Source organism: Schistocerca gregaria, chromosome 2, assembly GCF_023897955.1.
Source record: "Schistocerca gregaria isolate iqSchGreg1 chromosome 2, iqSchGreg1.2, whole genome shotgun sequence".
Classification (NCBI taxonomy): domain Eukaryota; kingdom Metazoa; phylum Arthropoda; class Insecta; order Orthoptera; family Acrididae; genus Schistocerca; species Schistocerca gregaria.
Window position 1 is genome coordinate 135,781,014 of NC_064921.1, and position 24,704 is coordinate 135,805,717.

Consider the following 24,704-nt stretch of genomic DNA (forward strand, 5'->3'; position numbering starts at 1 on the left):
GGTCAGAGAGGTACGTCTGGATTTTCTCATGGGTCAGCCCATTGAGCAGCCTAGTGGAAATAACATCATGGGAAGAATTCAGCATTCGGTGGGCCTCGACACGAACAGGATAGCCATGGAGGAGTGACGCTGCAAGCAGTTGTGTTTGAGAATCATAAGTAGTCTCCAAAAGTTAAATTGCCATTGCATAAAACAGAACAGGGTTTCACAGGGCCAGCAATTGCATCATATCCTTTTTGACTAATGAACAGTTTAACAGTAGCAACGGACTGACTGTCTTCAGTACGCGAAACGACGAGGAACAGAGGTGCAGCTGGGATGGTCTGTGAATTGTTAGTCTCATTTCATTTACATTTGATAGACTTCGACTGAGAGGATGATGTTTGGCTTATTGCAGAAAATCCTCCATGATTGTGTCTCTGACGGCGTGCTGCTTTCAACGGGGATCACCCTCAGAAGGCAGCTCACCAGCCTTAGGTGATTGTTCAGACCTCAGATCACACCTCCCGAACACCTGACAGAAGGACCAATTGGCAATTTGGGAAGGTAACAGCTCAAGAATCAACCCCTCCCCCCCCCCCCCCCCCCCCCCCCATGCTTGGCCTGAACCAGGGGGTACATGTGAACGAACCCTACGTGTCGGCCCAGGGCAAGGAATTATGCTTTACCCAGTCACATATTACACTTCAGATGCATGGGCCAGCCTTCAGGAGCGAACAGGAATGAAGAAGAAAAAGAGGAACCTCAAACACTGAATCAGGGAAACGATAGGAGAAGGGGAACGAAGAAAGAAAAAGAACGAAAAAACTATGGAGTGACTGTTCTGATGTCAGGCTGCTGAAAATGCACAACACATTCCCAAAAATGTCCCAGACCTATTCCCCAAGGGAGGAGAAAAAGAACAGTTAGAGGATAGACATGCAGTACAAGAGGGAAAAGATGCTGCGAAGGCTGGGGTCCCACAGTAGCCAAGCATGAACTTGCCAAAGAGTGGCGGGCCCCCTGGTTTGTTGTGCAATCGGTTGCTTATTATTTCAATAAATAGGCCCTCCCATTAACTACTAGCACCTGAGATTTCAGGTAGTTATGGACAAACATGTATACTAATTCCGTATGCTGAGAAATAAATCATTTTTTGAGTTGTAGGCAGAAGCGACTGGTGAAAGATTTGGACTATGGAGGGTGTGGAGAAAGTTCAAACCTCAAGTTCTTTGTGATCTGTACAGAACAGACAGCAGTGCGTTCACATGCATTGTCATAAATCAAGACAATTCTGGCACTCTGCTATCCTATCCTGTATGGCACTCATTAATCTGGAAACTCTTTGATGGTTCATCTAAAAAGTAATTGATATACTCAACTCCACGAAACCTACGAACAGTATACCTTTTAGAATACTCTTGTTTCAACACATCACAATGGGGGGGGGCAAAAAAAAAAAAAAAAAAAAAAAAAAAAAAAAAAAAAAAAAAAAAAAAAAAAGAAAAAAAAAAGAAAGAAAGAAAGAAAGAAAGAAAGGAAAAGAAAAAGAAAAATCTTATTCATATCTTCAGCACCATTATGGATCAGAAATGCATATGCCAGCATCATTAATTGTGTTATAGTGATCATCAGCCAAAATAATTGATTACATCTTGTACACAGGTTACAGTAACTCAGTTTCGCAGCTATAATCAACAGCAGAACACTGGACATTGTGGAAATTGCACAGCAAGTTGACTAGAATGAAATTTTCACTCTACAGTGGAGTGTGCACTGATATGAAACTTCCTGGCAGATTAAAACTGTGTGCCAGACCAAGACTCGAACTTGGGACCTTTGCCTTTCACAGGCAAGTGTCTACCAACTGAGCTACCCAAGCACAACTCACACCCCATCCTCACAGCCTTAATTCCACCAGTACCTCGTCTCCTACCTTCCAAACTTCACAGAAGCTCTCCTGCAAACCTTGCAGAACTAGCACTCCTAGAAGAAAGGATATTGCGGAGACATGGCTTAGCCACAGCCTGGGGCATGTTTCTAGAGTGAAATTTTCACTATACAGCGGAGTGTGAGCTGATATGAAACTTCCTGGCAGATTAAAACTGTGTGCCGGACCAAGTCTCGAACTCAGGATCTTTGCCTTTCGTGGGCAAGTGCTCTACCAACTGCTGCGAGGACGGGGCATGAGTCGTGCTTGAGTAGCTCAGTTGGTAGAGCACTTGCCCGTGAAAGGCAAAGGTCCCAAGTTCATGTCCCGATCCGGCCACAGTTCTAATCTGCCAGGAAGTTTCATATTAGCGCACACTCTGCTGTAGAGTGAAAATTTCATTCTAGAAATATCTCCCAGGCTGTGGCTAAGCCATGTCTCCACAATATTCTTTCTTTCAGGGGTGCTAGTTCTGCAAGGTTCGCAGGAGAGCTTCTGTGAAGTTTGGAAGGTAGGGAACGAGGTACTGGTGGAATTAAAGCTGTGAGGACAGGGCGTGAGTCGTGGCTGGGTAGCTCAGTTGGTAGAGCACTTGCCCGCGGAAGGCAAAGGTCCCGAGTTCAAATCTCTGTACGGCACACAGTTTTAATCTGCCATGAAGTTTCAGCAAGTTGATTAATTATGACGCAATATTTTTGTGGCACTTTTTCATTCACTTGCTCAACAAATGACTCTCTAATTCTACAGTGGCGTGTGCACTGGTTTGAAACTTCTTTAAGATTAAAACTGAGTGTCACATTGAGACTCGTGCCTGAATCTTGCCTTTAGTAGGCAAACCTCTTACCACCTGAGATAGGTGGGCAAGAGCCATGAGCTGTACTCACAACTTTGCTTCTGCCCACAGAAGACAAGATTCCTTGTTCGATGCACAGATTTAGTATGGTGAGTAGTTTCACTATGGTCTGCCATTTCTCTTTGTATACATTCATATTTGCTTTCCAAAATGCACAACACCACTGTCTTATTTTTCTACCCCAGTTCTGAGATGTGTTATGAGCATATAACATTGGGTGTCTGAATAAATGTACATTAGTGCATTGTTAAACTGGAAAACACAGGTTTCTACATCGATAATGTCAGATCAGATTGAATTAGACCATAGAAACACACAATCAGTATGCCTACAATCAATCTCAGTGTTTCTGTGTTTTCTCCTGAGAGATTTTGTAGTTGCTCCTATACCTACAGTTTAGAGAGTGCTAACCACAGTCCCTTTAATTCCACTCTACACATATATTGGTGGCAATTATATGGGCACAAGTTCAATATGCGTAAAATTACTAAAACTGAAAAACACCAATTAAGCATTATCATTTACATTATAGACGGTACACAGGCAGTAAACAGAATTTATTAAATATCCTTGCCTCCAAGTTAGTCTGCTTAATTCACTAAATGCTTGAAAATAATTGATTAGATGTAAGTTTCCCTTTGACCTGAGTTCTGGTTATTAGACTGTTGACCTGTTTCTTTATTTATTTTTTTTTAAATTAACAAAGTTGTGTCAATATTTGTGTTTTAAAAAATCAGTGGTAAATTCAATAAGCTATTTATTTTCAATAATGTTGTTGTTTCCAAATATCTCACTGTGGACAAATGGATTACTTTCAACAAAAAATTCTTCAGGCAGAAATACAAACTATGAAAAAAAAAAAAGAAAAAGAAAAGAAAAAATAGGCTGTGAATCTAAGATAAGTATGTGACTACATTTCCAGTTTCTGTATGATCAGTTACATTTGCACAAAAAGGGGAGAAAACAAATATGATGGTCAAATGGTCAATAGCAGATCATTAACAGTCATGTAATTTGGCTTTTCTTTCAGATTCTCCTCACTTCAAATTGCAGTTTCATGATCAGGTTTTTAGGTGACAGAATTTGTCATCTGAAAGTATATTCCTTTCTCACTGTCTCAAATGGACATGAAAGTGACTACAGCTTCCACAAAAACATGAAAGTAGTCATTACCATGGTGAAGTAGTCAGGATTAAAAATACGGCAAAACATAGTAACTATAAGATCGGATGAAAATATATACAATAGCATAAAGAAAATAGATAATGGCTGGTATGGGTATCACAGTGTTAAGACACATACACAAGCTAGATAACAAATGAGCTACAGTTAAAATCCGCAAACTTATCTTGAATGTACGATCTCATTTGATCATTGTGGGAAAGCTCTGGATACATATGCTACTGTGAAAATATCACTATAGCAATTGACACTACTGACAGACATAAAACAAGAGCAGTTATCCTTACTTTCATTTTAGACAACACTATTTTGATATAAATTACTATGGACTGTTAACATTTTATTCATTATGCATACCATTTCGAAATAGCTTAAGGATAAACAGTGGCATTTGATGCGACCTCCATGAGGAATAATTTTTCTTGCTGCAGGGTTACAGATGGTGTATATATGATTATTTCACCAAATGCAGCAATTACCAAAATGTGGATGGCTGCTGCTGATGGTCAGTTCCCAAAGACTTTACTCAGGAGACTGTTTCGCAGAGAACCACCTGCAAAAATATTAATATTTTCCTAAGTTTGTGAATTTGAAAGGAGATACTGGCAATAGAGTAGAGTATATCACCTGAATAAGAAATAGTCTTTCAAATTCTGCATGTACTGTAAATATGTTGTTAACTGTAGCCACATAAATGCCACTGCTTTTCAATTTAGTGCTCAAACTAAACTCACAAACCTATTGGTCCATCAGTGTCTTCAAGTGGTGGCTGATCCATGATGTGCCGAAGCATAGGCAGAACAAATGCCAGGGTTTTTCCACTGCCAGTTTTTGCGATTCCTATGAGATCACGACCTATCAAACAAAATTTACATTTATTTTGGTGCGTTTATTTTACCACGCAGTGGAAGTATTGCAGTTAATAAAATCATTAAAATAAAATAGAAAGAAACTTCCACATGGGAAAAATATATTAAAAACAAAGATTCCAAGACTTACCAAGCGGGAAAGCGCTGGTAGACAGGCAAAATAAAATCACACACAAACACACACACACACAAAATTTCGAGCTTTCGCAACCGGCGGCTGCTTCATCAGGAAAGTGGGAAGGAAAAGGAAAGATGAAAGGATGTGGGTTTTAAGGGAGAGGGTAAGGAGTCATTCCCATCCCGGGAGCGGAAAGACATCCTTTTTTCCCCCTAAGGTAAGTCTTTCCGCTCCCGGGATTGGAATGACTCCTTACCCTCTCCCTTAAAACCCACATCCTTTCATCTTTCCTTTTCCTTCCCTCTTTCCTGAGGAAGCAGCCGCCGGTTTGCGAAAGCTCAAAATTGTGTGTGTGTGTGTGTTTGTGTGTTATTTTATTGTGCCTGTCTACCGGCGCTTTCCCGCTTGGTAAGTCTTGGAATCTTTGTTTTTAATAAATCATTAAAATATTTTATATATTTTTAGAAACTAGGTTGCCTATGAAGTTTCACTAACAGATTCATTTTGCCTTTCACTTTCATCTTTCACATGCCATCTTCAAGACATTATTTTTACCCAAATGATGATAATTATAATTGTGCAATACATATGTACTGAGGTAAATTAATCAAGATGCATATAAAATAAGTTATTTCAATGATTTTCTTGCTGTCCCACAGACCACTGACCTTGTCATGGTGGTGTGGCTGGCATGTCTTAATGACAAACACAACCACCCCACAGCTGCAAACACATCAGAGGGAAATCTGTGGAGAGGCTAGAAAACACGTTTTCTGAGAAGGGGGCAGCAGCCTTTTTAATACTTTCAGGGAAACCTGTTTGGGATGTTTTCTGATCTGGCATTGTAAATTGGCCAACATAACCTTGCAATGTTGATAATGAGAACAGCTTAAAGCAATGGGAAAAACTACAACCCTTATATTTCCCACGGACATGGAGCTACCTGTATTTGTTTAATGCTGACGGCATCATGCTGGGTAAAAATTCCAGAGGTAAAATAGGTTCCCCATTCAGATCTCAGGTCATTGTTGTTGTTGTGGTGGGGTGTTGGTAACAGTCTGCCACTGTATGGGCTGGAACGCGGGATATTAGATCCCTTTATTGAGTAGGCGGGTTTGAGATTTTGAAAAGAGTAATGAATAGGTTGACATTAGATACAGATGGAGCTAGTGAAGTACAGAGGCAGGAAGAACACAACTTTTGGTCAAGTGAATATAGAATTACTAACAGAAAATCAAATAGTGATAATTCACAAGTAGATCTAATAATAAATGGACACGTATTACTATGAACAGTATAGTGAACAGATTATCATAAAAAAAAGACAGACACAAAGCCAAGACCCATCACAGTAATGCAAGTTTATGTCCTACCAGCTCCGCAAGGGATGAAGAGATCGAAAGAGTGTATGATAAGTTAAAAGAAATTATTCAGTTTGTTAAGGAAGATGAAAATTTAAGTGTGAATGGTGACTGGATTTTGATAATAAGAAACACAAGTGAACAAAAAATAGTAGTAGAACATGTACTGGGGGAAAGGAATGAAAGGGGAAACCACATGGCAGAATTTTGAAAGTGCGCAATTTAATAACTACCAACACTTGGTTTACAGGACTGGACATACGTGAACTCTGATCATAATTTGTTGGTTATTTACTGCAAATTACAACTGAAAAAATTACAGAAAGCTTGAAAATTAAAGAGATGGGATCTGAATACAGATGTCTAAAAATGAGAAGCATGTATGGATGTGGGAAACAGTTGCCCCATACTATTGGCCAAAAGAGAAGAAACTGTATGAATGCCAAGAGCTCAGATGAGAAACCAGCAGTAGGCAAACAAGGGAAATCTGACAGGTGGAGGAATATACAGAAAAGCTATGGAAGATGATGTAGATGTAGCTGAGATAGGAGGTATGTTACTGCATGAAGTATTTTACTGACCAGAATTAGTGAGATCCCCGGAAGAACATATCAAGAGAATTATGCCATCAGACAAGAGAGACAGAAGAGACTGGCAGGCTACATCAAGAAGAATCTAATAATTCCTGTTCCAGAGAAGGAAGCTACTGGCAGGTGTGAATATTAAAGGTGCTGACAGTTGTGAATAGTACAGAACTAATGGTTTAGTAAATAATGGTTCAAAAAAGAAGAAGAAGCAACATTGACTCTATGCTGTATCTTAGAATATAGATTGAAAAAGGCAACTCTATGTTTGTAACATTCGTAGATTTAGAGAAAGGTTCTGACAATGTTGACTGGAATATAGTCTCTGACATTATGAAAGTAGCATAAATAATATAATACAAAGAGAGTGAAAAGTTATTTACAACTTGTGCAGAAACCAGACAGCACTTATAAAAATTTGAAGACTTGAAAGGAAAGCAGTAATTGAGAAGGCAAGGAGACAGGTTTGTCGAATATCCCTGATGTTGTTTTATCTGCATGTTGTGCAAGCTGTGAAGTAAACCATTATAATAATAAATGTGATAAAGCAATTAAAAGTTCTAGAATAAGAAGTAAAAAGAGTTGTTGATTACATAATGATTCTGTTACAGATGGCTGATGTATTAGAAGAATGGATGAATTAAATGGGTTGTGTTCTGAACGGAGGTTAGAAGATAAACACAAACTAACAAAATGATACACTAAACATAGCATAGTTCTACCATCTGAGTAACAAAAAAACTGATGATGGTTAAAGTAGAGGGGATATGAAATGGAGACTGGAAATGGCAAGGGAAGTGTTTCTGAAAAAGAGCAATCTATATGAATCGAAACTGCAGTTAAGAAAACACCTGGGTAAGCCAGATATAAAAAGAAAAATGATGAGATGAAGAGTGTACTAAACCAATAACATATATAAAAAAAATGGAGAAAGTGGGATATTCTGGGCCTACTAAGCAAAACGTGCAATTCAAACAACAAAGAAAATAAATTCCAGGATAAGATGCAGAGTTAGAAGACCATTCAAAAAATCATAACTAGTTGAAATGCAAGGGGACTTCCCAAAAGTTTATTCGAGAGATTTTCATCACATTCCTAGAACAAATTAAAGCATTACTAAGCACCGAGTATTTGTGTTAAGAATTAAACAGGTGTAGTGCCTTGGGATGACATGGAATGTTGCAACATGTTGATTACTTGTTTTCAGATGATAAATCCAGATGTGAAGGGAATTACGGAGTACATGGTGCAAAATATGGTGAGCCTTCCTCATGGTGGTCAGTCACTGTTGAATGGAAACCTGATGATGTGTATAACGGTTCTTAAATTCCCACACAGTCCAACATTATGCCACTTCACATCCAAATGCCTAACAAAGATGGATATCCCACAAATTAACAAGCCTGCCAAATGGAGAACCCACAACTGTCTCGTATGTATGTGGCATTTCTGTGTCCTTTACAGTAATGGTTCAACAACCGATATTGTCCCTGCTCCTTTTATACCCTGCCATGCCTGATAGCAACACCAAACCTGAACAACACTAATGCACATCATCATTTACATATCTGCTGATGGTGTTGTATGGGTACACAGTTACTATGACAGCCGATCATGTCTTCTGTATTCACTTTGCCTGTCAGAGAATTGTATTTAGAAATATTTACTAATACTTGGTAGCTAGCAAACTCAAATAAAAAATAGATTAATGACCATCATATAGATTCTATCATGTAATTCTAATACAATCTCATGTCTGCAACTGCTGAAAATACACGAAGCAAAGCTAGACATCATGATAACATGCCCATATGGAACATTTTGACTTTTGACACAGTGATGCAGGTACGCAGCATATCAAGAAAACGGCAGAGGTACAGAGATTCTTAATAGTGTATGGCAATGGAAGCTAGGATGGGTTTGATGCCCCATAAACAATGAGGTTGTTAAAATGGAAAACAAGCTCAGAGTGAGGAATCATAGCAAAGAAAATCAGCCATGCCCTTTTCAAATGATTCATCTCAGCATTTGCATTTAGAAACTTCGTGAAACAATTCATAATCTCAGGATGCACAATGCTACCCCCATCAGATCAGACTTTTCACCATAGCTTGTGATAATGCTTCCATCTAGAGGTCAAGGATAGTCTGTGCAATGGTTATACAGCTGCAGTCCTCCGGCATGGAGTACCCCAAGCATGTTAAATTGACCCAAACCAGAGGAGCAAGTTGGTATTTTCCCTCTTGTTGCTGGTACTCACCCAATACGCCACCCCTGTGTGGTTGAACATTGAACTCTGGATCCACATGGATTGTGAAAAGGCACACGAATTATTGAAATCTTTATCCCTTTAGACCAAAACTTTAAATTACCACTAAAGAACACATACAATGGATGACATGCTTCTAACACAATGTTGCCCACTACATCTGCAAGGCTGCAGCATGTTCCACGGGCACAGCACAGGAAAAAAATGGCAGCAAATCATTCTCCAAGCTAAAACTTGACTCATTTGTTACAGAACGTTACTCCGACATTCTTAGGCCCACACATGGTAGGAAAGGCATCACATCCACCAACTTGCACAGCCAGAAGAATTAATCTAATGAGTAAATGAGCAAACAGAGCAATTTCATGAAGTCAAAGATATACAGTCTGATCAGATATGTACAACAAAGACCCTTCTGCAAAGTCTTTTGTCATGGCAAGTGCTGTGCTGAGATTGAACATCTTCAGGTCACACAAGCCAAGAGAATCAGGCATTGGGTTGGGGTACATGGTCAATCTTGCTTGTAAGGATGGAAGAAAAGAAGGAAGGTTGGAAGATTAGGTTTAATGTCCCACCAATGACAAGATCCTTAGAGACCAAGCTTGGACTGGGGAAATATAATGGAAACATGGAAAACCTAATGTGGATGGCAAGATAGGTATTTGAATTGTTGTCCTCACGAATATGAGTCCAGCAGCTTAACACCGCATCACATCGCTCAGTCAACCTTGTCTGTTTTCCCACTGAATGTGACCTCACACCTTGAATCTTCTGTACAGCTAAGAAATAATGTTATGTAAGATACTAAATTCTCAGTTACTTTTGAGCTGGTTTGTGGTTAGCTGCTAATCAGCACATGATCTGAATATGCATAATGTCATCCAAATGTTCCTGGACAGTCAACCTGCTTCCCTACTACTCAAATACTTTGTGCCAGACACATGCAATACACAATCAGAAACACTATATTCATAACTTACAACAAAATCACTGTTGTAGAAACTAGTAAGAGGTGCCAATTGCGTGAAATGTACTTCATGTGTTTCAAAGCCAACCATTGCAGTTTTTCATCATGGTTTTTTTGGTGGATACCAGAGTTGCTTTAACTTGATGGATGTTTTGCAGAACAGATGAGTAATAAGGAGTAGTCTTATGTTGTGCTGTAAAGAGAATACATTTTCTCTCTCGATATGTGAATGCTTGCTGGGTCAGCTGCAAAAAATGCACATAGTCAAGCAGTTTTCAGAAGAGGTGCAAAAGGTGATAAGGGTATCATCACATCGACAACAATGTCACTAGTGACCCAAGCACATACACTATGTGACCAAAAGTATCCGGACACCCCCAAAAACATGTTTTTCATATTAGGTGCATTGTGCTGCCACCTACTGCCAGGTACTACACATCAGCGATCTCAGCAGTCATTAGACATCGCGAGAAAGCAGAATGGGGCACTCTGCAGAACTCATCCACTTGGAAAGTGGTCAGTTGATTGTGTGTCACTTGTGTCATACATCTGCAAACAAAATTACCACACTCCTAAATATCCCTAGGTCAACTGTTTCTGATGTGATAGTGATGTGGAAAAGTGAAGGGATACGTACAGCACAAAAGTGTACAGGCTGACCTCGGCTGCTGACTGACAGAGACTGCTGACTGCTGAAGAGGATCTGAATGTGTAATAGGCAGACATCTAACCAGACCATCACACAGGAATACCAAACTGCATCAGGATCTGCTGCAAGTACTATGACAGTTAAGCAAGAGGTGAGAAAAATTGGATTTCATGGTCAAGTGGCTGCTCATAAGCCACATATCATACCAGTAAATACCAAATGACCCATCGCTTGGTGTAAGGAGCTTAAACACTGAACGATTAAACAGTGAAAAAATGTTGTGAGGAGTGATGAATCACAGTACAGAATGTGGCAATCCAATGACAGGGTATAGGTATGACGAATGACCGGTAAACATCATCTGCCAGCGTGTGTAGTGCCAACAGTAAAATTCTGAGGCGGTGGTGTTATGGTATGGTCGTGTTTTTCATGGAGGGGGCTTGCACCCCTCGTTGTTTTGCATTGCACTATCACAGCACAGACCTACATTGATGTTTTACGCACCTTTTTTCTTCCCACTGTTGAAGAGCAATTCAGGGATGGTGACTGCATCTTTCAATACAATCAAGCACCTGTTCCTAAAGAATGGCCTGTGGCAGAGTGGTTACATGACCATAGCATCCCTGTAATGGACTGGCCTGCACAGAGTCCTGACCTGAATGCTACAGAACACCTTTGAGATGTTAAGGAAAGCCGAATCCGTGCCAGGCCTCACTGACCGACATCAATACCTATCCTCAATGCAGCACTCCGCAAAGAATGGGCTGCCATTCCCCAAGCAGCTGATTGAACATATGCCTGCGAGAGTGGAAGCTGTTATCAAGGCTAACGGTGGGCCAACACCATACTGAATTCAAGCATTACCGATGGAGGGCACCACAAACTTTTAAGTCATTTTCAGCCAGGTGTCTGGCTACTTTTGATCACATAGTGTACTCAGATTGTGGAAAAACAATGAAGTACAATAAAACTATAGCAAATAAAAAAAGAAGTTTTCTTTTCTTTCCTGACCATATTATCCGCAAATTTTCATCGCACCTGCTATGTAATTTCAGAATAAACCGACATCAATTAGTGAAATGAACATAAAACAGATGGCATTAACTATTTTAAACATGTAACACACTGATTAATTAGAAAATTTTAAACATTACTCTGAAATTCAGCTGATTTCAGGGTGATATTTTTTGGGAAGCAAGGGACAAGTAAATGTATTCACAAAGGAAAGTCACACGAACATGCCACAACTTAAATTGGAATGAACACACAGAAAATGTGGGGAAGGAGAACCAAAAACTTCATTTTACCGGAGTAGCACTTAGAAGAAGCAACAGATCTACTAAAGAGACTGCCTACACTAAACTTGCCCATCCTCTTTTAGAGTACTGCTGCATGGTGTGGGGCCTACACCAGATAGGATTAACGAAGTACATCAAGAAAGTTCAAAGAGAAATAGGGGAGAGAGTGTCAATGACCTGATATAGAATTTGGGGTGGACATCATAGAAACAAAGGCTTTTCTCACTGCAGTGGCATCTTCTCATCAAATTTCAATCACCAACTTTCTCCTCCAGACGTGAAAATATTTTGTTGACGCTGGCCTACAGAGGGAGAGACGATCATTATAATAAAATAAGGGAAATCGGAACTCACATGGAAGGATATAAGTGGCCTTTTTTTCCACACAGTGTTTGAGAGTGGAATAACAGAATTATTGTGAAGGTGTTTCAATAAGACCTCTGCAAGGCACTTAAGTGTGATATGCAGAATAGCTGCAGAGATGCCGATGATCCAAAGAGCTTACAAATACTTCAGCCAAATTCTGTTGTCTCTTATATTACAAAGATAAGAAACTTCTGCTGAACTATGAGACTAAGATACAATTAGTATTACTCAAATTAAATGACTTAAATGAGTATATGTAAAGAGTATTATGTTAGTGTTGTGAATTATAGAAATGAGAGAACAGCAGAGGCAAAGTTGGGCACAGCATGTTTAACCCATCAATCTGATGGATGTAACCTATTTCCTAATTTCATAAGAGTGGACAATTTTCAAATTTGACATATGTTAACATAAAATATACACTCTGCTCTGCCTCTCACTTGCCCTTCTCTGTCTCATCGCAAACAGGCTTTATGGTAAAATACTGGTGACCTCTACTCTCCCATTCCAGGACTTCAACCACCTGTCTCCCATCACGTACCAGGTTTCAGAAAGAAGCCACATTTCAATTGAATCATAGTAAGCAAAGCCTGAAGCACCAATCACACCTTATTGGGAAGTGACATTATACTGTTCAGAAATTTAAAAATCTGAGATTTTGAAAGAACTTATCCGATTGTCATTTTTCTATTTCAGGTGTTCTACTAACACTTTCAGTGCAAAGATTGCAATGGTGGCAGAGATGTTACATCACAACGTTTCATAATGATAATGCATTTGATACACATTTTAAATGCAGAAAGACTGCCAGTTAAGTCACTACAGTAGTAGTTACTCTGTTGTCTCCTATTATTATTGTTATTGTTTACTGTTATTATTGTTTTTCATTGTTGCTGCCTATAATTAAAACACACACACACACACACACACACACACACACACACACACACACACACACACACACTTTTTTTAATGGGATAAAGATAAAAGTAATGTGCTCAGCTATGAGAATATCAACTAATAGACTCTACTACATAATATTACCTGACATAACTGCTGGAATCGCTTGAGCCTGAATTGGTGTAGGCTTCTCGTAATTCTGCTTTTTTAAGATTTCCAACTCCTTTTTACTCACACCACACTGTGCCCATGTTTTTATAGGCCTTGGACATCCTTTCCCTTTTACTTTTATGCCTTCTAATTCCTAAAAAGAAAGACAAAAACAGTCTTCATTAATATAAAACATTCTTCTGAAACTCATTAAGTTTGTACTGTTAAAGCCAGATGCTTATTCAATCGAACCGAATAACTCTAAAATGCTGGATAAGTCTCACCCAATGATTCCAAGAGACATATATGCTGAACACAAGCATACAAAGACATGTGCTCATTCCAAAACACATTCAGTATTAGAAGTGAGAGAGTTAAAATTTTATCAATTATATCATTCTAAGAGAGCAGGCCAAGTTTCACTAAACACCACATCAGAAAAATATATAATTTTAACACAGGACAAATTCCAGGAGAAAAAAATATGAAAATGGCAAAATTAAGAAATGTCAAGAGGTAATTCACAAGATTGAAATAGATTTTTGTGTAAAATTGGACAAGCCTGATCAAAGAACAAATGTTAGCTTATGAAACTGTGAGGTCATTATTTTAAATGAAAATTCTACAGTTAATAACTATGACAATCATTCCGTAGGTGGTTACAAATAACCAGACAATGTACTGCAAGAAGAATGATACATGAGATAAAAATGGCCACTGAGAGAGAGAGAGAGAGAGAGAGAGAGAGAGAGAGAGAGGAGAAGGAGAAGAAGAAGAAAATAAGGACATGGATAAGAGCAGATAAGAAGAGAAGACACAGCATAATACTTAAATATATGTGGAACAGTGGAAACCAGCTGGGGAAACAAGGGGAGGAATTGGTGATGAGGGAGATATACAACAACAAAGAGAGCTGAGATACTGTTGGTGTTGGGAGAAAGCATCCACAATGGCAACATGGTGAATCAGACAGATACCAAGTTCTAGAGCAGCATTTTTTTTTTTTAAAAAAACTTGTTCCACAAGCACACAATGAGCACAGGCCTGTGAGTAGTGAATACTGAACATCTTCCATCATCTCAGGGAGTAGAGAGGGGAGCTGTGTGGAGACTTGTGTTAACAAGGAAATTGATCCTAAGGGACATGTTTGGAGAAATCTAGAATATATTTATATGCCCTGTCTCATTGCAGATCAATGACTTCAAGCTGCACATCAGTGCAAAATGGGCACTTGTAAACCTTTTAATCAATATTCACTAACTATCAAGAGGACAACAGATAACACTCACCCTCTAATGCTGACACACTGTTGTATCAAAACTTGAATTCTTCCTTAAGGTTACCAAATGCTTTGATCCTCATCTTTTCCAGTTTTTCCACAGTCCGTGTTCCACTACCAAACAATGCTGTGCTCCAAAAGTATATTCTCAGAAATTTCTTCCTCAAGTTAAGGTCTGTGTTTGATAGTAGACGACATCTCTTGGACAGGAATGCCCTTTTTGCTAGGGCTAATTTGCTTTTTATGTCCGCCTTGCTCCATCCATCATAGGTTTTTTGTGCCTGGTTAGCACAATTCCTTATCTTCATCACCATAGTGATCACCAATCCTGATGTTAAGTTTCTCACTGTTCTCATTTCTGCTACTTCTCATTACTTTTGCCTTTCTTTGGTTTACTCTCAATCCGTATTCTGCATTCATTAGACTGTTCATTCCATTCATCAGATCATGTAATTCCCCTTCGCTTTCACTGAGGATAGCAATGTCATTAGTGAATCTTATCACTGTTATCCTTTAACCATTAAATTTTAATTCTGATCTTGAACCTTTCTTTTATTTCCATCATTGATTCTTCGATGTACAGATTGAACAGCTGATAGACTATTTCCCTGTCTTACACCCTTTGTCATCCAAGCACTTTGTTCTTGGTCTTCCACTCTTATTGTTCCCTCTTGGTTCTTGTACGTACTGTATATTACCCATTTCATAAAGTTTACCCCCGTTTTTCTCAGAATTTCAAACATCTTGTGCCATCTGACATTGTTGAATGCTTTTCCCAAGTCGACAAATCCTATTAACATGTTTTGATTTCCCTTTACTCTTGCTTTCATTACCAATTGCAATGTCAGGATTGCCTCTCTGGTGCCTTTATCTTTCCTAAAGCCAAACTGATAGTCATCTAACACATCATCAATTTTCTTTTCCATCCCTCTGTATATTATTCTCGTCAGCAACTTGGATCCATGAGCTGATAAGCTGATTATGCAAGGATTCTCACATTTGTCAGCTCTTGCTATCTTCGGAATTTTGTGGGTGATGTTTCTCCAAACGTCAAATGGTGTATCACCAGAGTCGTACATTCTACCCACCAATGTAAATAGCTCTTTTGTTGCCACTTCCTCAATAAGTTTAGAAATTTTGATGGAATGTCATCTACCCCTTCTGCCTTATTCGATATTCAGTCTTTCAAATCTCTTTTTAATTCTGATTCTAATACTGGATCCCCTATCTCTTCTACATTGACTGCTGTTTTTTCTTCTATCACAACGCGTAAGTCTTCTCTTTCACAGATGCCTTCAATGTACTCTTTTCACCTATCCAATCCTCTACATTAACAGTGGAATTCCACTGCACTGTCATCATCCTTGTTTTCAAGTTCACCAAAGGTTGTTTTGATTTTTCTATATTGTTTTCTTGCAGTCATTTTGCCTTAGCTTCCCTACATTTCCTATTTATTTCATTCCTAAGCCACTTGTATGTCTGTATTCCCGAATTTCCCTAAGCATTATTTTGCACCTTATTCTTTCACTGCTCAACTGGAGTGTTTCTTCTGTTACCCACAGTTTACTCACAGTTACCTTCTTTGTACCTATGTTTTTCTTTCCAAATTCTGTGATTGACCTTTTTTGATATCTCCATTCCTCTTCAACTGAATTGTTTACTGAGCTATTCCTTATCACAGTATCTACAGCCTTGAAGCTTCAAGTCTATCTCTTCATTCCTTAGTATTTCTTTATCCCACTTCTTTGCACATTGAATCTTCTTAACTAATCTCTTTAACTTTTGCCTACTCTTTGTCACAGCTAAATTTTGATCTCAGTCTATATCTGCTCCTAGTTGTGTCTTAGAATCCTATATCTGATTTTGGAATCTCTGCCCGACCATGAAGTAAATAACTGAAATCATCTTGTATCTGCTGGCTTTTTCCAAGTATACCACATCCTCTTGTGATTCCCAATACTACACTAGAAATCAATGTACACAAGGTGTTTCAGGAGGAATGGTAAATATTTTAGGAGATGGTAGTACAGACTAATTAGAATAAAACATTCCATATAATATACATCCATTTTTATTGGCTGCACAGGTAGGACTGTTAGAATTTACACCAAACACTCACAGAAGGTGTTACGCAAAAGGAAATGATTAAGTTCAAGGCTGACTTTTGTAAATTTGACTGAAGACTTAAATGCACTCTCAAATTATCTAGACAACATGTGTGTTGATCTTCTGAGATCATTTTGGCATTCTTTTATGGGGGCAGCCCAATCATGATCAGAACAATCAGTTCATCTAGTGTGTTTAGTTTTCCTTTGTAGACTTCTCTTTCAACAATCTCCTCATGTAAATTATCCCCAGAAGAAAAATCTAAAGAGGTTAGGTCTGGTGGCCTTTGTGGCCAAAAAACGTTCATTTCTGCCTACCCGTACTGTGAGCCAGACACTCTTTCTTCTGGCAGAATGACTGAAGGGGAAGGAAGAAGGGTAAAGGAAAAGTACTGGTGTGGTTTAGGAGAAAGGCTAGAGTTCACAAAAGTCACCCAGAGGGGAGACTTACAAGACAGGATAAGAAAGAAAGACTTATTGTTGGGGACTGCAGGGGGTGAGATTTGAAAACCTGAGAGTTTAAAGGTAATACGCATGATGGAGATTACCAGTAAAACATCATGCATGAGTTAATACGAGCAAAATGCTAAGGGAATTGCATCTGATAGAAGTTGGAAGGGGACAGCAAAAAACAGACAGGTCAGAAAATGCAAGATGCGGAAAACTAAGGGAGAGAAGAAAGGAATAGTTACTATGAAGAAATGCTGACCAAAGAAATTAACAAATTAAGGTCAGATGGGTGGCAAGAACCAAGAACATCTAGTAGCACCAGTTCCCACCTGCGGGGTTCTAAGAAACTGGTGCCTGGCATCCGAGTGCTGAAACAGGCACTGAGGTCACGACTGTCATGTTGTAGAGCATGAGCTGCAACAGGATATTGTGTGTTGCCAGTATACACACTCTGCTATGCCCATTCATCCTAAATGATAACTTGCTGGTAGTCATGCACATGTAAAATGCCAAACAGTGTTTACATAATTGGATTCTTTTCCTAGACACCAGTTTCTCAGAACTCTGTTGATGGGAAACGGTGCTACAACATATCCTTGGTTCTCACCACCTGTCTGGCCTCAATTTAAGTTAATTTTTTCGGTCTCAGCATGTCTTGATAGTAACTATTCCTTCCTTCACTCACTGAGTTTTCTACATTTTTCATTATGTGACCTGTCTACATTTCACTGTCCCTCTCCCACGTCTATCACATGCAACACACTTAGGCTGTTGCTCTTATTAACTCATGTATGGTGTTTCAGCAGTAATCTCTGTCTTGCATGTTACCATATCTTCCACCTTTAAGCTCTCAGATTTTCAAATCTCACCCACTGTAGTCCTCAATAATCAGTCTTTCCTTCTCATCCTGTCCAGTAAGTCTTCCCTGACCCAGGATTCTGGGTGACTTTTCAGAACTCCACCCCCTTTCCGAAACATCACCAGTCCTTTTCCTTCACCCCTCTTCCTTCCCCTTCCCCTTCAACTGGCTCCAAAAGCTAGCAAACTATAATACCTTTTATATGTGGGTTCTCCTGCTGCCTCTTGGTGAGTAGATTTTTTACCTATTCAGTTACTTATATTTTCAAAACTTGATTATTTTTGTTTGATTAGTCCATGTCGTCATCATTCCTTCTTATGTGACCCTCTTGTCAGTCTTTGTTGTCATCCATCTTGTTCAAACTATTGTATGTTTTCTACCTTTTGTACTAGTCCACTAATTTACTTACCTGTACCATCTATGTTAACCAACATCTTGCTCCTACATCTTTTCTAGTACTGATTTCCGAGCATTTAGATGGGTCCACTGTTATTTACAAATTTGCATACAACAATTTGTTTATGGTTCATAACACTGTGGAGCCTTCTCCTGATTATCATTTGCCAATTTGTTTGCAAATTTGGCAGCTACACTTTCCTATTCACCTTTTAACTTACTTATATGTAACTCTTTAATGTCACTGTATGTTTGTTTTTCAACAAACTGCTGTGACTGCCTTTTACTGTCATCTCCTACATTACTTTATTTGCCAAACACAGCAGATTACATTTTCTCCAGTGACTTCCTCTTTCTGTTTGCCCAGTTTTCAAAATTTTGTCTGTTTTCAAGACTTTCCCAAGCAACCTTTTTTTTCTTTTCCAATCTTTTTTTTCTGATATAGGTCACTTTTCTGGTGAGACATTCTCACCCATTCATTATGTCTTGTTAACATTTGTCTGTTGTCATTATTTTTGTATGACTTTGCCCAATCTTGCTTTTTTTCCACTCTTCTATCTTTTTCAACCCTCTGCTTCTCTTTTTTGCCACTATCACTGTCTCCGACACTCCAAACCCTCCTCTCTTGATATGATGAATCCCATCAGATAGTACATCCATTTCTTTTGAAAACATGCTTTCGAACTATCAACAATAAGGTCTCACTTTCTGTTTCTATAAACCTGCTAGTCCCTTGGAGTTGCTCCCAAAGGCTTTATCCTGAAAGTACCTGTTTCTGTATGTAATCATACCCCACACCAGCCTCTTTTGCAAATTCAAATACAGCAATCTCTTGCACCTGCCCAGCTGTGCTACTTGACTGAGGAGAGTACGTACGTGAAGATGTACGCCAGCTGTCTGACACCTCTACATACATGATCTTCCATCAAGTTCCTGGTGTTTCAAACTGACCTGCAGTTCCTCCTTAAGACCTCAGGCACCTCAGAAGGACTACCAACCTCTATCTATAGAACTTCTCACTCCACCCAAAGCATGCACCCCCATCTTTTACCTTCTTCCTAAGTTCCACAAACCCATTCACATTGGCTGTCCCATAGCTGTTGGCTTCAAAGCCTGCTTTGAACATTTCCTCAGTTAGTGCCCACCTGATCCCAAACCTATTACACCCTTCCTCCTCTCCTCAATCAACTTGATGCTTACCAACAACTACTATTCCTTTGAGGGGCAGACATAAAAACAGATCAGGGGTACAGCCACAGGAACCAGGATGGCTCCTTCCTATGTCAACCTTTTCATGGGTCACTTGGAGCGGGCTTTCCTGGGACCCACAAGCCTTAGGCCCATTTTGGTTTAGGTACAATGACAACGTCTTTGCCATATGGACTCATGGTGAGGTCCTAACCTGAATCCCATACCCCTTCCCTTGATGTCGACCTCATCCTCACCGAAAGTCATCTACACACTTCTGTTCACATTATATCTACTAACCAACAACAGTACTTGTATGCTGACAGTTGCCATCTTTTCCATGTCAAACATTCCCTCCCATACAGCCTTGGCATTCATGGCAAATGCATCTGATCCGATGCAGACTCTTTACAGCAATATACCACCATTCTCACCTCAGCCTTCACTGGGTGTAATTACACCATCACTCTAGTCCGAAAGCAGATTTCCCGGCCCATCATATCCAATCTTGGTACTGCTGATCCCTCCAAATAACAGCTTAGTAGTACACCACTTGTCACACAGTATTATCCTGGTCTTGAATGTGTTAGTCAGCTACTTCAACAAGGCAGTGAGTTCCTAAAATAAAGTCCATTCTATCCAAGACTTTGCCCACCAACCGATAACAGCTTTTTGTCACCCTCCCAATCTCTGCAATATCCATGTCAGACTCTACACTCCTTCTGCACCCATCTCCTCACCCCATGGATTCTACCCCTGTGACAGTCCCCGCAGCAGGACTTGCCCTATATCCTACCACCACCTATACTTGCCTTGTAACTGGAAAAAGGTATACTATCAAAACAACTACCTCTGAAATGATACTTGTCATATACCAGCTATTATGTAAACACTGTTTGATAGGTGACACTGTTCAGTCTTTTACATAGGCATGACTAACGACAAGTTTTCAGTTAGGATGAATGGGCATAGGCAGAGTATGTAACACACAATATCCTGTTGCAGAGTACACTCTACCTTATGACAGTAATGACCTCAGTGTCGGTTTCAGCAAACATGCCATCTGGGATCTTGCCCCCAGTTTCTCAGAACTCCATAGGTGGAAACTGGCACTACAACATGTCCTTGGTCCTCGCCACCCGCCTGGCCTTAATGTACATTAATTTCTTTGGTCTCAGCATTTCTTCATAGTGACTATTCCTTTATTCACTCACTTTTAGTTTTCCACATCTTTTATTTCCTGACCCATCTATTTCCCACTGTCCCCCACCCCCTTTATCATATACAATGCCCTTAGCCTTTTGCTCTTATTAACTCAGGCACGATGTTTTAGCAGTAATCTCTGCCTTGTGTATTACCCATCTTCCACCTTTGAACTCTGAGGTTTTCAAATCTCACCCACTGCAGTTCCTAACAATCAGTCTTTCCTTCTCATCCAATTTGATAACTGACCCCTGACCTGCTATTTTGGGTGGCTTTCCTGAACTCTAGCATTTTTCCTAAACCACACCAGTCCTTTTCCTTTACCCCCCTTCCTTCCCCTTCAACCATTCTGCCAGAAGAAGGAATCACTGGCACCGAAAGCTAGCGAACTATACTATATTTTAATGTGTGTTTTCCTGGAGTCACTTGGTGAGTAGATTTTTTATTTATTCAATTACTTGTATTCTCAAAAATTGATTATTTTTGTTGACATATCCTTACTGTGAGGAACATATTACATTTAGATGATGTGTCTCCTGATGACTAGAATATGCAAGGGCCCAATCACATTGGAAGAATGTATTCATCCTTGTTGCCAATAAAATGTCTTCCAAAAACACTGCAAGTTTGTTTTCAAGAAAATCTAGATAATAGAATTCTGATACGACAATTTGGTTGCATGATGGGCCCAATCAACTGATTGTCACAGCACACAAAACATTCACAGAGAAGTGTTTCTGAAAATGTCTCTACACAGAGACAATTTTTTTTTACCACTTAAGTGAGTTGTGAGTGTTGTTGATACCATCATGACTGACGGTGGTTTCATCAATAAACAGAACTAAGTGAATTACTCATCAGTTTGTATTAGTGAACGACAAAATACAACTGCACCAGTCTCACTAATTTAGTGAAAACATAAGTAATCACCCTTGTATCCAGTACCTGGCAGTTAAAACACTGTCCAAGCAGCAGCAGAATTTCCATTACAAAACTTGTAGATGAATAACACATCAGCACACTCAGAATTTGTAAATATGTGAAGTATGCTTAAACAGTACAATAGAATTGATCAACAAACAATAATCACAATTTAAAAATTCAATTATGTAAACTCATACACAGCTTCACGGACTGAACTTCAAAGCAAAAAATGACAACTGATACATAAATCTACAGCTACTGAAAACTTAGCTCTGTAACCAGCTCTCTCTCTGTAACCAAACAAACTCATGACACACAATATGGAATGTTTTATTCGAATTAGTCTACACTACCATCTCCTAAAATATTTACTATTCCTTCTGAAATATCCTGTATGGCATGTACCAATGCAAAGGCTATTGCTGGAATTGTCCTAGGACCATGTCAGTTCAGGTCTCAACAGATCATTATGCGACACTGCATACTTGTGGAGCTGCAAGTCTTCTCTCTGGCATCAGTCTTGTATGATTTACTCTTCCTACAAACAGTTGCAAAGCTGCGTATATTGCAAGAGGGGAATCACAACTTGAAACATCAGAAAACTAACAAGAATGGGAACAGTAGAAGAGGTAATGGCAGCTTACGATACTGACGTTTTGGGACTGGGTGAAATACAGTGCCAAGGAAGCGGTGATTTCATTAGTGATTCCTGTAAGATAATCTACAGTGCAGGAATACTGCCTGGTCAACATGGCATGGGGTTGATTTCTAGAAGAAACTGAGCAAAAAAGATTGAGAACACATGTCATGTAAATAACATAATATTGGTGGTGAAGATCGATGTAGACCTATGGACATGACTACTGTACAAGAGTACTTCCCAACATTAAACTGTGAAGAGAAAAACTTCCAGAACTATGCAAGTGTATTGACGATGTATTGAAATTAGTAGCTCACAAGGACAATTTGGTTATTTTGGGAAATTTCAATGCTGTCATCACCACATCATCACAAGTTGCCATTCTTATTGCTGAGTGTCATGATCCCCAGTTACCAGCTTCTCTTAGAGCCAGCTGAAGAGGTAGTCCAAAGACCTTTATTTGATCTATACACCTACTAGCTGCTTTCCCCTCAGTCTCTTTCTGTCAATCTTTTCTTCCATGATTATTTTCTCTACATTCTCCATCTCTTCTCACAATATGGCCAAAGAAAAGGAAAATTTTTTGTCAGAGATGAGAAGAAAGGCCCCAGGAAATATTCAGTAGCTCATTAATGGACACATTTGTTCTTCTTTTTGTCTATTTTATGTGCAACAACATATGTCAGCACAAAAGTTCAAATGCATCAGTACAATGCTTATCTCTTGCTTCGAAGGCCATATTTTGCAACTACAAAAGAAGACGAAAAACACGAGTGTTTCAACAAGGTGGAACTTACTGCTGTTCATTATCGTTCTGTTCTGCCAGATCTTTGTGAGCTGCTTCTTCACAGCCAATCGTCCATCTTCTTATCTCATCTTCACAGCTTCCTGTGTCGCAGGTGGTTGAACCGAGATAGATGAAAGAATGCACATAACTTCCAGTTCCTTTAATCAAGCTGCGAGCTGGATCTGTGCTCCTCTGTCAATCATCATGATTTTGTACTTGCTGAGACTAATGTCTAATCAATGTGACAGACTAATGTCCTTTACTTTTGTTGGTAGCTCAGCAAGTGCATCTTTGCTGCTGGCTACAAGCACTGTGCCACCAGCAAATCAGAGGTTGTTAAAGTACTTCCACCTATTGAGATGCCTTTAACCGAACCATCAAACTCAGACAGAATAGGAACAGACCAGGAAAGAGAAACAGCTGAGGTGAATAGCAAGTAGATCTTTGTGAACAGTATGCTATGGTAATGACCAGTGCCACATTTGAAATGCCTTTGAGAAGAAAAAATAAAATCAGGATTTAATATCCAACTGACAATGAGGTCATTAGAGGCAGACCACAAACTTATTGTTTCACAGATGGGGAAAGAAATCAGCACTCCCCTCTCAAAAGAACCTTCCCAGCATCTGTCTGGTGTGGCTTAGGGAAATCATGGAAAAGGTACACCTGGATGGCTGGGCATAGATTTGAACACTCATGCTCCCAAATGAGAGTCCAGAGTGCGAAGCACTGTGCCACCTCACTTAGTCCTATGAGAAAAAGCCGTACACAAGAAATCCCAGAGATATACAAAGATACCAATACTGTCTACACATTGGTCAAAGCTAGGTATGGAAATAAAATCAAATTAAGTCACCCTAGTGCTGAAATAGACTGTAACCATGCACTTGAGAAAGCAAGTTGCAGTTTGTAATTTAAAAAGACGGTAGGAACGAACAAAGTAAGATAAAATTGTAAAAAAAAATTGCAAAATGAACAAACAAAAACAGAAATGAATTCATGGGAACAGTTATATGGACTGGCATGAAACAAGGAATCCTCAAGGAAACAAAAAGAACTTTAGGAAACAGGCAACCAGAACCAAGACAATATTGGATTACTGAAGAAATACTCAACCTCATATAGCAATTAAACCAGTATAAGAGGATAAATACAGAAGAAAGCCATATGCAGTGCACAATAATAAAGAATGTCATTGTAACAAAATGTAAACAGGCCAAAGAATAAGGGGCAAAGGAAGTTACATGGCGAACAAGAACTACTGTGATAAATGATAATGGACAACAACTTATTGACAATGAAGATATCACAGAATGCTGGAAGGAATATCTTGCTAGACTTGTACTGTGATGAGAGTTTTGGAAATCACAGACTAGAACCTGAGCAGATGCTGAAAGA

The 24,704-nt window shown here is 39.3% G+C and overlaps 1 protein-coding gene across 1 annotated transcript in view; it reads right to left on the bottom strand.

Moving 5' to 3' along the window:
• The window catches only part of LOC126336517 (probable ATP-dependent RNA helicase DDX46), a 140,286-nt gene that overhangs the window by 57,799 nt on the left and 57,783 nt on the right, over positions 1 to 24,704 (bottom strand). The window contains exons 9-10 of the mRNA XM_050000300.1: positions 13,470 to 13,629; positions 4,683 to 4,799 (exon numbers count right to left, since the gene is read on the bottom strand). Of these exons, the coding sequence (XP_049856257.1) occupies positions 4,683 to 4,799; positions 13,470 to 13,629 (277 nt within the window). The remainder of the gene's footprint in view (positions 1 to 4,682; positions 4,800 to 13,469; positions 13,630 to 24,704) is intronic.